Source organism: Ochlerotatus camptorhynchus, unplaced genomic scaffold (genome assembly GCF_037179485.1).
Source record: "Ochlerotatus camptorhynchus isolate MF236.1 unplaced genomic scaffold, CSIRO-AGI_Acam_v1.1 ptg000329l, whole genome shotgun sequence".
In the NCBI taxonomy this organism is placed as follows: domain Eukaryota; kingdom Metazoa; phylum Arthropoda; class Insecta; order Diptera; family Culicidae; genus Ochlerotatus; species Ochlerotatus camptorhynchus.
Window position 1 is genome coordinate 4,820,267 of NW_027040817.1, and position 13,670 is coordinate 4,833,936.

The 13,670-nt window shown below is 38.1% G+C and overlaps 1 protein-coding gene across 3 annotated transcripts in view; it reads right to left on the reverse strand.

Annotated features, from left to right (window-relative positions):
• Window positions 1-13,670, reverse strand: part of LOC135708270 (oxidative stress-induced growth inhibitor 1-like) — a 60,103-nt gene that overhangs the window by 18,648 nt on the left and 27,785 nt on the right. For all 3 annotated transcript variants that reach the window (XM_065230272.1, XM_065230270.1, XM_065230271.1), the window contains exon 2: window positions 6,749-7,801. In XM_065230272.1, the coding sequence (XP_065086344.1) occupies window positions 6,749-6,818 (70 nt within the window). In that variant the 5' untranslated portion in view covers window positions 6,819-7,801. The remainder of the gene's footprint in view (window positions 1-6,748; window positions 7,802-13,670) is intronic.

Consider the following 13,670-nt stretch of genomic DNA (forward strand, 5'->3'; position numbering starts at 1 on the left):
CATGTCCGCATGTAACGATAGTAAAGTCTCAAAAATAGCAACTAAAGCCTCCAAAGCCACCTTCAAACCACACGCCAAGTGTACATGCCATCCAAAACGTTCCCAACCATATCTTACAACACTGACTGTTGTTATCAGCTAAGCCATTCGAATTCACATGCTTTAGCATGCGGTTGACCGAATCACGCTTGAAGTTAGATCATTCCAGTTGGTGTAGGGAAAAATAAACAACGAAAAATGGATGAAAGCCGATTAAAATTGCGCTTCTGGCGGTGGCCTAATACCACTCTTGTCTGATAACAGACTGACTGACCATATTCGAAGTTGATGATACTTATCTTATTCTCGTGCCATGGTCGCATTTTTAGCCCCGTCACGATGGTAATTTCCAAGTGACTTAAGTGTTATCAGCTGACACGGCGCGACGGTAGAATAATTTACGTCCTTTCCTATGCAAACGTGACATCAGTGTAGTTGAATGATGACAGTCAAGAATTCTGGTCGTACAGGAATAATCCTGAAAGTACCCGGGGAAAGTTTACGCCTTTTGCGTGACTCAACGTGATGTGCCGGGGAAAAGTGTGTTTGTTCCCATTATTATCAATATCAATGATAATAACGGTTAGCCTTTGTTGATAATAATCTAGTCATAACTGCTTTATACGGCTAATAAAAAGTGAATTGACTAAAAATATATCCATACAATAGTGCGCACTAAACACGGATACAATTACTGATTAAATATTCAACAGAAAAGTAACCTGCCGTGAAATGGCAATGTGACGTAAATCCATTTAGTGAATTGTTCAGACAACAGATATTTCTGTATAGCCTCACAATGATTTTGAAAGTTTGTAAACATATGACTATTTCCATTGAATATGAAAACAGCTTCTTATTTTTAAGAGCATAATGGTCACTTTGGTGTAGAAACAGTGAATCAAAATATATGGCTTACTGTATGCTTACAAATCATATTTTGTACAGGTGTGAAGTGTGTTTAGGTGTAATTTATGATGCAGAACTTGAAAAGCGAAAACTGACCATGGGGGCGTTTATGTCACTTTGTCATCTCACGGCAGTAACAGTTATCGTCTAGCCTTAACTCGAATTTGGGTGCCACCATTTGAACCATAAATTTTTAATTGAATCAATTCTTCTCATGATGGTGTGTTTGATTACTAGGAAAGTACTGTTCGTCCACAAACCGCTTTCAGTGCCAGGGCTATGAACATTACACAGAGTAAGCCGAAAGTCCTGCACTATCGATGCTATCAAACTGCAATTAATCAAACAAAAGATAAGGCAAAGAAAAATTAGTGCGTCACCGTTACGATGTTTGAACAATGATATCATAATCAATTTATTTATCACCAAAGGTGAGTTTGTAAAAATGAGATTCGGTATAGTCAGCTGAGCGTCAAATAATAAATTAACGTGACTGTGTTCGAGTCTGTAAATATGTACCTATCTATTACATTCCAAAAATGCCAAAATAATTAATAGAAGAAGTCTAATGACAAAATCATATTACAGAGTAAATATAGGCCCATTCATAATTGGGTTCCTATTATGGTGTGATCCATAGGATGGGAATTTCATAGGCCATAATTGGAACACACCATAATACGAACGTATGGCCAGAACTGGAACATCTACCCTTTTTCATTCCAAAGAAAAGTAATTGCGCAGTAGCCGCAATCTCGGACTGAGGTAGGTAATTGACGAAGCATGAAGTTTGCAATGTGATTATCAACAAGATAATAAGGTCGTCGCGTGAATACGCGTTATGAAAAATGACGGACGAGCACAGGTTGATTGCAAATGTACCAACACGTCATAAGGAACATACTATCCACTACCAAATAGGAGAAGGTTGAGCTGGGTCGTGAAGAGAATTGCTCTATTTTATCCTTTCGTTTTCAACTAATAAAAACTGAATGAAATGAAATGCTCTTTAAAAGCACCCTTAGGATACGACAGTCCAAAACGCAGTTTTTTTCCTTGATTTGTTTGCCGTCGATCTTGTTTTCTGTACTGAGTACTAATGCTACCGACGCCAGGGAGGCAGCTCCCACACCTGGACCCTACCTATGGACCCATCAACTCATGGACCGGGGATCAACAGCTTTACTTCCCTTGCAAAGGAAGGCGTGATCAAAGAATTTATGCCTCAGAAAATCCCGACGGCGCTGACTGGGATTGAACCACCACCAGCGCCGCTAAGTATCATTTTGTTAATTTAACGTACAGTATTGCTAGTTCAGTACTTCAACTAGCATTATTATTATTATTTAGCTTTATTTAGGAGGCTTTCAGCCTTAGGCTGGTTCGCCTCCACCACTTCAACTAGCATTTCGGCACATGAAATTCCAGAAATAAGCAGGCCAAATAACACGGGGGCAACAATCAAGAATTTCTTCGAAGTTCACATCAATGTGAGGCCTAGGAGAACTGCAACAGACTACTCTTCTAGCATTCAGCACTGCGATGCAAGTGTGAATGAGTAAGACGTTTTGTTTTGCCATCCTCCGTCAGATTTATCACTGTCAGTTTGCTCAAAAGTGTCAGAATGTCCAAAAATATCAAATCATGTCAGCTACGGTGCATCTATATTAGGTTGACATGGATAAAGTGTCCCTTCCAGAGGTTGAAACAGTTGACGTCTTTTATTACACTCGCTTCGCTGTCGTGCGCGACAGTCAATTTGTATTCGTACTCTCATGCAGGGATTCAAAATCTACGATTTAGATAAAGATAATGTTATTCTCATTTTGGTTACACTCATGATCAGTACAAACTCAAAAATCACAACGGAAAACTCTGGAAACGATAATGCGATTATCATTTGTGTTACAGATCACGATCATATGAAATAGCGATAATCTTCGATCATGATCATCAACTGTCGTCACCGAAAATTCCTCATGTAAGACAAGAAAAATAATTTAAAAAAAAACCTTAATCCAAGATGGCGGCCATCGATTGCAGAAAAACTGTCAAATACCCTGCAACAGGTTATTTTAAGAACAAGGATGACATGCAGATGTAGAATCCAAGATGATTGCCATTGGTTTAAGAAACAAACTGTACCCAAAATAGGGTATTTTTGGAACCGGAATGACGTGTAGATATTGACAATCGATGTCCACCATCATGTTGACTAGATTATTGACAGTTTTCTGTTAAGCAATTGGCCGCCATCTTCAAGTCCAAAATGGCGGTAGACATCGATTTTCGACATCTACACGTCATTCCGGTTCCAAAAATACCCGTATTGTAGGGTCTTAGATAGTTTTTCTTAAATCAATGGCTGCCATATTGGATTTCAAAATGGTGGCAGATATCGATTTTCGACATCTATATGTTATTCCGGTTCCAAAAATACTCATATTGTAGGGTATGTGACAGTTTTCATGAAATCAATGGCGGTCATCTTGGTTTTCGAAATGGCAGCGGACCTCAATTTCCAGCATTGTACATGTTCATCCCAGTTCTAAAAATACCCATGTTGCTGAGTGTTTGACAGGTTGTGGATATTTATTTTCGACATCTACATGTCATCCCGGCTCCAATACTACCCATATTGTAGGGTACCAGAACGAAGGCAGTAAGTTACAAGATTTCGAGACGTGATTATCATATCAGTGGATTATCGTTTTAGTTGCTGATCATGATGTGTAACACAAATGTACAAAAATTCGAGAAAATAAAATTATCAAGTAACTATCATATGACATGTGTGATTTCGTTCTAATTCCTCAATTTGGTGTAAATTAAACCATTTCTGATCAGAAATATTATTACTAGGACATCGTTGCTTGCTATTTTCAAAATCCGCACAAGTACATCATCAGCAGCTCTTATTATGAGAAACACTAAAATACATACATTCGTGACGGTGTTCGGCGACAGTGTCGTATGACAGAGCCTGTCGTATGAAATTGTAGTTTGGTACTGTAATTTGATAGCTTGTTTAGCAAATGACTGAAGCAAAGACAGTCGATTATCACAGAAAATGCGGTAACCACAAACAAGACTGGTATCTGCCAAATAGCAAAAAAAATATTTTTTAACTCGCACTTCTCTGATTTGCATGAAACTTGGTACAATTGTTTGTAACAACAGTTTGTTATAGGCGATCATTCACATTTGTGCAAAAATTTTGCCATTTTTGAAGATTTTGTTTTTCAATAAATAGTAACACGAAAACATCACTTCTGATCGAAATGACGCCTTCTAGGAAAAATACACTGCCGGTCATAAGTGAGGACTCACTTGAAAAAGTATTGCAACATTCATATTGAATATTGCATCACCTTGAAAAATTTAGCATCACCCCAAGTATTCACATTCTTTTTGGGTGATGCTAAACTTTTCAAGGTGATGCAATATTCAATATGAGTGTTGCAATACTTTTTCAAGCGAGTCCTTACTTATGACCGGTAGTGTATATATGATAAAATTTTAAAAGTAATATAGAGTCAAATTTTATAAAAAAAATAGTTAAAAACTATAAAGTTATAAAATTTCCTTGTTTAATTTTTATATAAAAAAGGCTCATGAAATGCAAACCTTTGAAATATTGAAAACCTTTGCATTTTAAAACAATTTAAAATGCCTCAAATATGGTAGCAGCAATGAGATTTAAAAAAAAAACGTACTTTTCTTTGAGTTGCGTCTGTATCGGTTCGGGAACACTTAATTTTACATGTTTGTTTACGTTCCATAATTTACGTCAAAGATGGATTACGTCTCGTGTAAAAATAGTTATTTCTATGTGTGTACCCTCATATTATTTTTACACATTTACTGCGGTTTAAAAATATAAGAGTCACGCTAGATGTGCCATTTTTTCTAGACAATTTTTAAATTACAGGAAATGATTGTTAATGGAATTTATTCATCAAAAGTGGGATCAAAACATGACCCATAACCTATTTAATTGCGAGAAAGATAGAAAGCTTTATCATGAACAACTTTGCTGAGAGGAGTCCGTTTCAACATTTCAACAATGATTTGGGATAAGATTTCACTAAATTTCAAAGCATTGAACTTTTTTCAAACAGTACCTTTAAAGGTAGTACCTCTAAATCAACTATGACTAGGACAAAAACCAATCATGCGGCACATCAAATTGCATCAGAATTCAAAAACAAGATCGTAGTCGGAATGGGACATATCGAGTGTCCCAGACTATAATGGTCACATCCGGATCCAACCACAAGAGAGCGGCCTGTTTCAAACTAGAGCCAACACACATCTTGCGACAAATACAAATTCATGTGAACTCTGAAACAAACTGCAATGGGATCTGGGATCACATTGACCAAAACGTGTGCATGTTCTTGATACCACCTCGGAAGTAGGTCAACATTTTATTTATTAAAAAGAGTCAGATCACACCATAGGTGGATAAATTCAGGGTTTTATTTATTATTTGAGATTGTCCTGCGCTATGTACAGCAAAATTGTAAAACAATTTACTTGATGCAACTTTGCTGATGAGACCAATGTTCTATGTCTAATGGTGTAAGTGCTATACTGCCCATAATCGCATAAGAGTCCCATATGGATTTTAGTCCATTTTGCAGTAACAATGCTATTCAAAATCAATTGGCATATACTTTCATATTATATTATAAAACTACGGACTATGAACATGAAAAATGCAAAAACAACGTCAAGCCAATTTGTCCCATCGTGACTTGTCCGGGGATGAGATTTGAACTCGTGACTTTGGCGTGAGAGGTATGGATGCTAAACACTACGCCGGGGTCACCCCAAATGACAAGAGATGTTTCGTCTCAGAAAATCACAACAACCTCGACTGGGATTGAACCCGGATCTGCTGCGGTAAGAAAACTACTCTCTGAAGATTTCAGCTCATTTGATTGTAGCATGAGCTAGCGCTTTTAATTTAAATTGTGTTTGAGGTTTTGGAAAAGCTTTTTCAAATAGGTACAAGTACATAGTCTAAATGTTGTTCAACCGTTTTCGAACAATTAAACTAATTTCATCGTAATTTTTGACGTTAAAATAGTTGAATTAATTCATAGCTGCCTCAACAACGTATTGAGCCTTCAGCTCTGTTATCAAACGGACGTTAACGTAAGCAGTAACTGCTCCCGCAGCTTTGAAGCGTTTCTACAATAAATCAAGTTAGAATTGCGCAACCCAAACATTCAGTCGACCAAAACTGTCCACTACCACCCGACAAACACGCCTTCGCCTTATCTCCCGAGCTCGGAATTCGTTACACACATAAAGCACCCGATAAACTCGGACTCTATCGACCATCCCGTGCGCTACATAAATCTTTCTTAATCCCACATGATTGTTCCCGCTATTATTTTATGGTACTATTCTTGGAAACATAGACCATCCAAAGTAGATCCAACAATATATGTCAGTAACACTGAACTCAGCAGTTTGGTTCCGGATAGTTAAAACAACAAACGGACACCGTCCAAATGTATCCTACAATGTTGTGCTTAAGGTGTACGAATATTTTGTTTCTCCTCTTCGCGGTTGCGTATCTCAAAGTTGCCGTTTTCAACGTGAACCATTAGCTCCAATCACGTTTCGTTTTGGGGCTGTCCCGGCGTCATGAATGAACGCGTTCCATTAGCAATGACATGCAAATTTCTCTCTACATCTCTAAGAGTTTTCCATGGGCAATGTGGCATATCAAACAATGCTGTGTGAAAACATATTTGTTGTGCAATTCGCTAGTCTAGGTACTCACCAATGATAACAACGTCCTTATAGATAGTATCCTTATTGATTAGATTCCTGTTGGCGATGATATCCTTCATTTTGAACTATGGCAATTTCTACGGTCGGAGTGCAGACTGTCGTGGTTTGAGTTGCACAACGTTGAACTCAACAACGGGTGTAAATTATGGACACACTAATCGAAACTTAAGCACTACACAAAAAACTATCACTAGCAAGTTTCTCAAAAATCGAGAAAATAATCTAGGATTTCAATAATTAAAAAAAAACACGGATTGCACAACTTGACGCTATGCGGTTGCGGATTCCAGGCGGCTTTTGGTCGCGTCTGTTTCTTCAATTTCTCCTTTCCGAAGATGATGAAACTCGTATCGGACGTGTGTAAACAGACGGAAAAGGGAACTATATATGTTGATGTTGTTCCCCTTGCAGTTATATCACACTAAAAGGGACTTGCTACAATCAGCATGTGGTATTTCCGATTTGTATAGCAGCAGAAATTCACTTTGCGACTGGATTCATACGCGGCCGGCACTGGACTGGTTGGCTTGCGGCTTTTTGATCGCGTATATATTTATTCACGCGGACGACGCGTTCACACTCACACAACATCACTTCGCCGCATCGGGTAGGTTGAGTCGCGGCAGGAATGGGGCCTGTGGTGGGGCTCCAAAGTGCTCAAAGTGATTGAATAAACATACACCGACGGCGGTGGCGGCGGCGACACGCGGACCCTCGTTGAGAGACACGAAAAGATAGAGAGCGAGAGGGCGAGTCAGAGAGCACGCGTCCGAGACTCAAAATTTAATACTGATAAGAGCGGTCTGCTTTCTTCTCGGATAAGACGAATATCATTGACTCACTGATTGTTATCATTTAGATAATGAGAATCAATGACTATCGGGTGATGATTTAAGTATTTTGCTGCTTATCTAAATCGAATATTCGCCGGTACGCGAGTGTTTAATTTACTGATGACGTACTGATGACGGGGTAGTTTTGATTTAGATGGACGAGATAAGAACTTTTTACCGATAATCTTTGGCTATTGTTTCGTGGTAGTCTGTAATGAGAAAGATAACAGAAATAGGACATATTTTAGTTCCTAGAATTGATAAATCGAACCTCTTAATGGTTCGCCTATGAAGTGGATGAAGTAAGGGACTGTTCATAAACCACGTAGACAGTTTAGGGGGGGAGTGGAGGTGGGTTTGGCAAATGTTTACGATCCATACAAATTTTTAAAAAATGTATTGGCGATTGTCTACTATCTCAAAAACGGTATGCGTAGTTTATGAACCGCCCCTAATGTCCTTATAAATTGCTTATTGTTTATCTTTTGAAATTATATGCGTATACGTCTACCTATAGTAGACTTCCACAGTGCCACCTACTCCAAAAGCTCATCAAATATTTTGGAGCACGTAGAATTGTTGACTAAAACCGAAGACATCATATCAAGAAGACTGGCAACTTTGCCAGAATCCAAGCGACAGATACAGTACCGCTGCACTTGAGCGAAGGTGGAAGTAACGCATAGAAAAATGAGCAAATACACAAACCTTTCTTCTGAGGATGTTATCTTTGCTATCAAATTCGTTCGAAGCATTTACCTTTGAGCAGCAGATGACGCGGTTGTACCTTTCTCATAGCGTCCGTATAAAAAAATAGAAGAGTTACCAGTCTTCTTGATTTGTTGTCTTCGCTAAAACCCTAAGTATCTACTTCCATATAAAGAAAGAGATAGAGAGAAGTATTAGTAATTTCCATTTAATTCCATTATTTAATTTGCTTATCCTTGACGGATACGCGTATTTCGTCTACAATGGGCAGACTTCTTTAGTGTCTTGTGCTCATACTCCAGTCAAGGATAAGCAAAAAGGTTGTGGAATTAAATGGAAATAATGAATCCTTCTCTCTTTCTTTACACTAGCGCTTATTTACTACAGTTACAGATGTCACTGCAAACATAAAAAAAAGAAGAAGAACGAACTTCTAAGGCTGTGAACCATTTGCCGAGTTGAATTTAACTCATTGCCAAAAGCGACATTTCGAAAGTTATTTTCCATGTTCGAAAATCCCTGTGTTATATGGGTCATTCCAGCTCAAGTGGGTACACCACCTGTTGTCGATGTCACCTATTTGAGCCAAACTTGGCCAAAACACTTATTTTGACATTTTGAACAAACACCTTTTTTGATTTTGCTCTGAAGTGCCTCTCGGCTACAACCCTGGATTTTCGGGATTTAAAAAAATGTCATCTTTCAGAAGAGATTACTCTACAACCAAATTAGCTATTCGTGATCTTCGAACGTTAATTTGAAGGATTTTTTTTAATGTAGATTCTTATAGGTGTACTCACATTTTATTTTTGTTATAGTAACTACAGTAAACAGGCTAATCAAAAATAGGGTATTTTCACCATGGGCGGGATTTTTTTATTTCTTAATATTTTGGGCCTAAATTTTCCCCACACTTTGGAAAACTCTTCTACTTGATGTGTTTCCAAGGGCAAATGATTTGGACGAATAGTTTTTGAGATATGATCAGATGAGTGAGTGGTAGTTGTGAGCTTTTCAGGTGGAAAATCAATGCTATTTATTTATTTTTTTTATTGAATTCCTTGACGCCGATGGCATAATCATATTTTTATGTTATTTTTCACATGTTCTGTGCAGGATTCACATTATATGAAATCATAACTAGCTCATTGATTTACTTCTGTCCATAATTTAATTGTGGTCTTAAAAGTGAAAAAAAATACGTTCCTACACATCAAAACATAAATTTTAATATTACATCCAAGAGGATGCACTTTAATCATGTCGAAAATCTCATGTAATTGTCATGGGTTACAGTTGGGTTTTGTAATTTTATCCTATGTAATTTAATAAAAGTGGAAATGCATGGATTTTCACAGAACTTTATGAAAGCAGTTGCGTCTTTTACAGCAAACAGATATTCTCTCTTATGATACCAGGCTTTTCAGAAATTATTCCAAGGATCTGCAGATATTCTAAGATCTCCATGAAGTCGGATTGCTATTTTTTCAAGACTTCAGGTTGATCAGGTATTATTCTAAAGATCTTCAACTATCCAAAATTTTATATCACGTTTATTAAATGTTTTCTCATCATACCAGTTTGCTCATAAATTATTCCGAAGACCTTCAGGTGATCAGAGATACCCATGATAACCTCAGGATACTCTTTCAAGACTTTGAGTTGATCAGGTATCATAACGAAAATATCCAACAATCCAATCACATCTCTCATACACTAACCGTCATAAGTAATGACTCGCATGGAAAAGTATTGCAACACTCAATTGAATATTGCATCACCTAAAAAATTTTATCATCACACAAGAAATTTTATTCAAATTTTAACAAACTCACTGTATCACTGTTAAATTATTGTAGTAAACAATCAGAAAGCTCTTAATTAGACTAGAAAAGTGTTGCAGAAAGTGAATTTGTTCAAATTTTAGTGAAAATATAAACTTTTCTTGGGTGATGCTAAACTTGCAATACTTTTCCACGCGAGTCATCACTTATGACGGGTAGTGTATATTCTCTCATATGATACCAGGCAGCTCAGACATTATTCCAAAAACCTTCACGTGTTTTAAGATATCCATGTCCAAAAAGTATCTTCTGGATACTTTTTCAATACTTCAGGTTGGCCAGGTACTATTCTGAAAATCACATACTGTCCAACATTTCAAATCACATCTCCCAGATATTCTCTCATGATACCAGGTCAAAATATTCCAAAGACCTTAAAATCTTATTTTATATTAAAAAAATAGATTATGTAATTTTTTCCCAATTTGTCATCGAAATTCACTGGTTTTTTTTTCCCGGTGACTTCGAATTCCCGACTTTTTCCCGGTTTTCTGGTTTTCTCAGTTAACTGGGCACCCTATGATAAGCTATTTTTCCTAGCTTATCAGGTTTAAAATGAAGAGCAAGAATACTCAATAAAGCCACTATATGCTTTTTTCTTTTTTGTTTTTCGTGCTGAGCACAAATGCTACCGACGCGACGCCAGGGAGGCAGCTCCCACACCTGGACCCTACCTATCGACCCATCAACTCATGAACCGGGGACCAACGGCTTTACTTCCCATCCGAAGGAAGGGGTGATCAGAGATGTTATGCCTCAGAACATCCCGGCGGCGCCGACTGGGATTGAACCCACACAGCTAAAAAAAAGTAGTGTAAATTTCCGTTACTATGATGCACATAAATGAAGCGTCATAAATCATACAAATTTACATTATAAATCGTGTAAATTTATGAGACAAGTCATGCAATATTCCATATATTGTTTTCAACTTTCCACCTTTGTTTGCAACATTTCTTGCAAGCTGCTAGTTTACGTGAAAAGGAAGTTTACATGCATAAATGTTTGCATGCATGGATGTTTACATCACCAGTAAAATTCAGATTTTTTTAGTGTGCAGGCCTGCTGGGGTGAGAGATAATCACGCTTACCACTACACCACCGGCGCAGCTAGCCACTATATGCTGTCGAAGCAATGCTTGTCTACGTATCTTTGAATCATTTTCAATCATAAAGTGTTACCCCAAGCAATGAAAAAAACCGTCCAAGCAAGACCATTACCCTAAATTCTCATTTAGCTGAATCTCTGAGCTAATCAGGCTGTTAAGAGCACAAGAACTACAAGCATTAAAAAAAATCATCATGTTCTCTAACTCTTTACCATTATTGCATTTACTCAAAGGTGCTCCAATGCGCTCAAAGGATTGATTTTCGTTGAACACAGCTGGATCGAGCAGACACACCAATCTACTCTACATTTTGCAACAACTAACAACGTCTAGCGACTATGGAATTGGATCAACCCTCAGGATCTCAGTTCAACTCAGGAATGTGCCAACAGCTAGTGGGAGCTGAGTTTATATCAGACCCAGAATCATCGAAATACCCATCGAGTAATTTTTGCTCAACTTGCAAAAATGCAGCATCAAGGATGCAGCAACGTAACTCTATTCAAAATTTGAAATGAACAATCATCTTCAAACCACACCGAGTAATTAAGTTGTTAGAAAGTAGCAGTCAGTCATACTTATATGAAATATTTCCCTGAATTTGAATGAAATTCTCTGAGATTCCCTGATTGTTTATGTCAAACAAATTATTTCCCGATATTCCTTGATTTTCCAGGGTTTAATAGGTAGTCGACAACCAGTTTTCAACCCGAAAAATTCCCAGACTTGACCAGACCTGACTCCAAAACGGATAATGTAATTGGATTTAGGTCGTTGAATATGCATCGTTTTTAAGAAATTGCTAAAAACGGTCCTCGGAAAAAGTCACTTTTGGGGGAAACCCATGTAAAAAAGCCGCGTGAGTTCGTGTTTGGCTTTCAACGTTAGCAGTTCAGCTCGTGCCGTGTTCTGTGTGTTCATTTTGTCTTCCCTTTGTTTGTGCCTGCTGGCGATCCGCCTCTCGGACGAATGTTGTCGTCGTCGTGTTTGTGCGTTGAGGTTGTGTTTCAGAAATGCAATCGAAGTGTTCCGTGGCCGCTATAAGATGCGTGGGTTTTCGGTCGCTGGAGTTGTAGGTTCTGATTTCGGCGTTGGTCGCGAGTTGATTCGGCCGGTGAGAAGCTGGCGGTGCGTCTTAAGCTGGGTTTATACTAGGCAAGTCAAATGATCAACTCAGTTGAATTCAATTGGCTTGAAAAGTTGAGCCTGGTTCAACTTTTTTCAATTCAAGTGAGTTGATCAAGTCAGTTGAATGGCATGGTTTACACGTTCAATTCGCGTTCAAGTCAGTTGAATTCAACTGACTTGATCAATTGACTTGCCCTGTCTAAACCCAGCTTTACAGACCGTGTACTGGCGAACTGAAGCCGTTGTGTCGCGAGTGATTGGTGATGGAAAGTGGATGCAGTCTTTTTTTTTTCTCTGCAGAGATCCCTCTAGTTGGAGCAGCTAGAGTGTGTTTCGTGGTTGATGGGGTTTGCACTGCTGTGTGAGAACCGAAAGGCGAGAGTGCTGTTTTTAACACCGGTTGAAGAAGTAGCGGCAGCATATCTATTGGAGCTCTTCGAAATCATCGTGATGTCATGGACTCTTTTGCAATATATCGGGTGAGATCTTTCCTTTATTTTCTCGTAACTTTCATTCCATTATGATATGAAACATTATATGCTGGGTAAGGAACGGTCCACCATGGCACCCGATTGAACCGAAATGGATGGGGAGAGTGGAAATGCCAACTCCCTGTCTTTAACATTTCGTGAAAAGAGGGTGGGCTCTTCTTCCCTCTCATTGGGACATCCTCCTGTTGGATGGACTGTTTTTGATCGGTTGTATGATCCTGTGGCTGGAAGGATATTCTCGTGGATGCACGTGGGCGATGTTTCCCACGGATTTACCGAAACCGTTTTTGGCCCTTCATAAAATGGCAGGTTGAGTAAAATTAGAGCATTAAATCAAGTCGAACAACGAGGATAGTACACAGTCTACAGACAGTTGTCTTGCTACAGCCCATGTAAAAAAGCCACTCCAAAAATAATGTTACCCCTGAGAATGCGGTCAGTAGTTGTGAGATACGTAGCTTTCAAGGGAAAACAGAAGAGAATTGTAAGGAAATTCTAAGAGCAAATTGTTCAAATGACGCTGTATTACAACTATTTTGCAACTTGTTTCATTTCTATAAATATTTTTCTAATGAGGAAAAAAAATAATAAGTACAAGTACACTTCAAAAAAAAAATAATAAGTACAATGATAAGTTGAGGAAATTACCGATACAATGAAATTAAAAACATATATTTATTCTATTGGAGACGTCATTCCCTCAACGTTTCATTGATATCTTGTTTGAGCTCTAAATCAAATATTTCAGAGTATCCGTCATACAAAAGTATGTTGTAGCACCTACCAAATAGAGGGTGA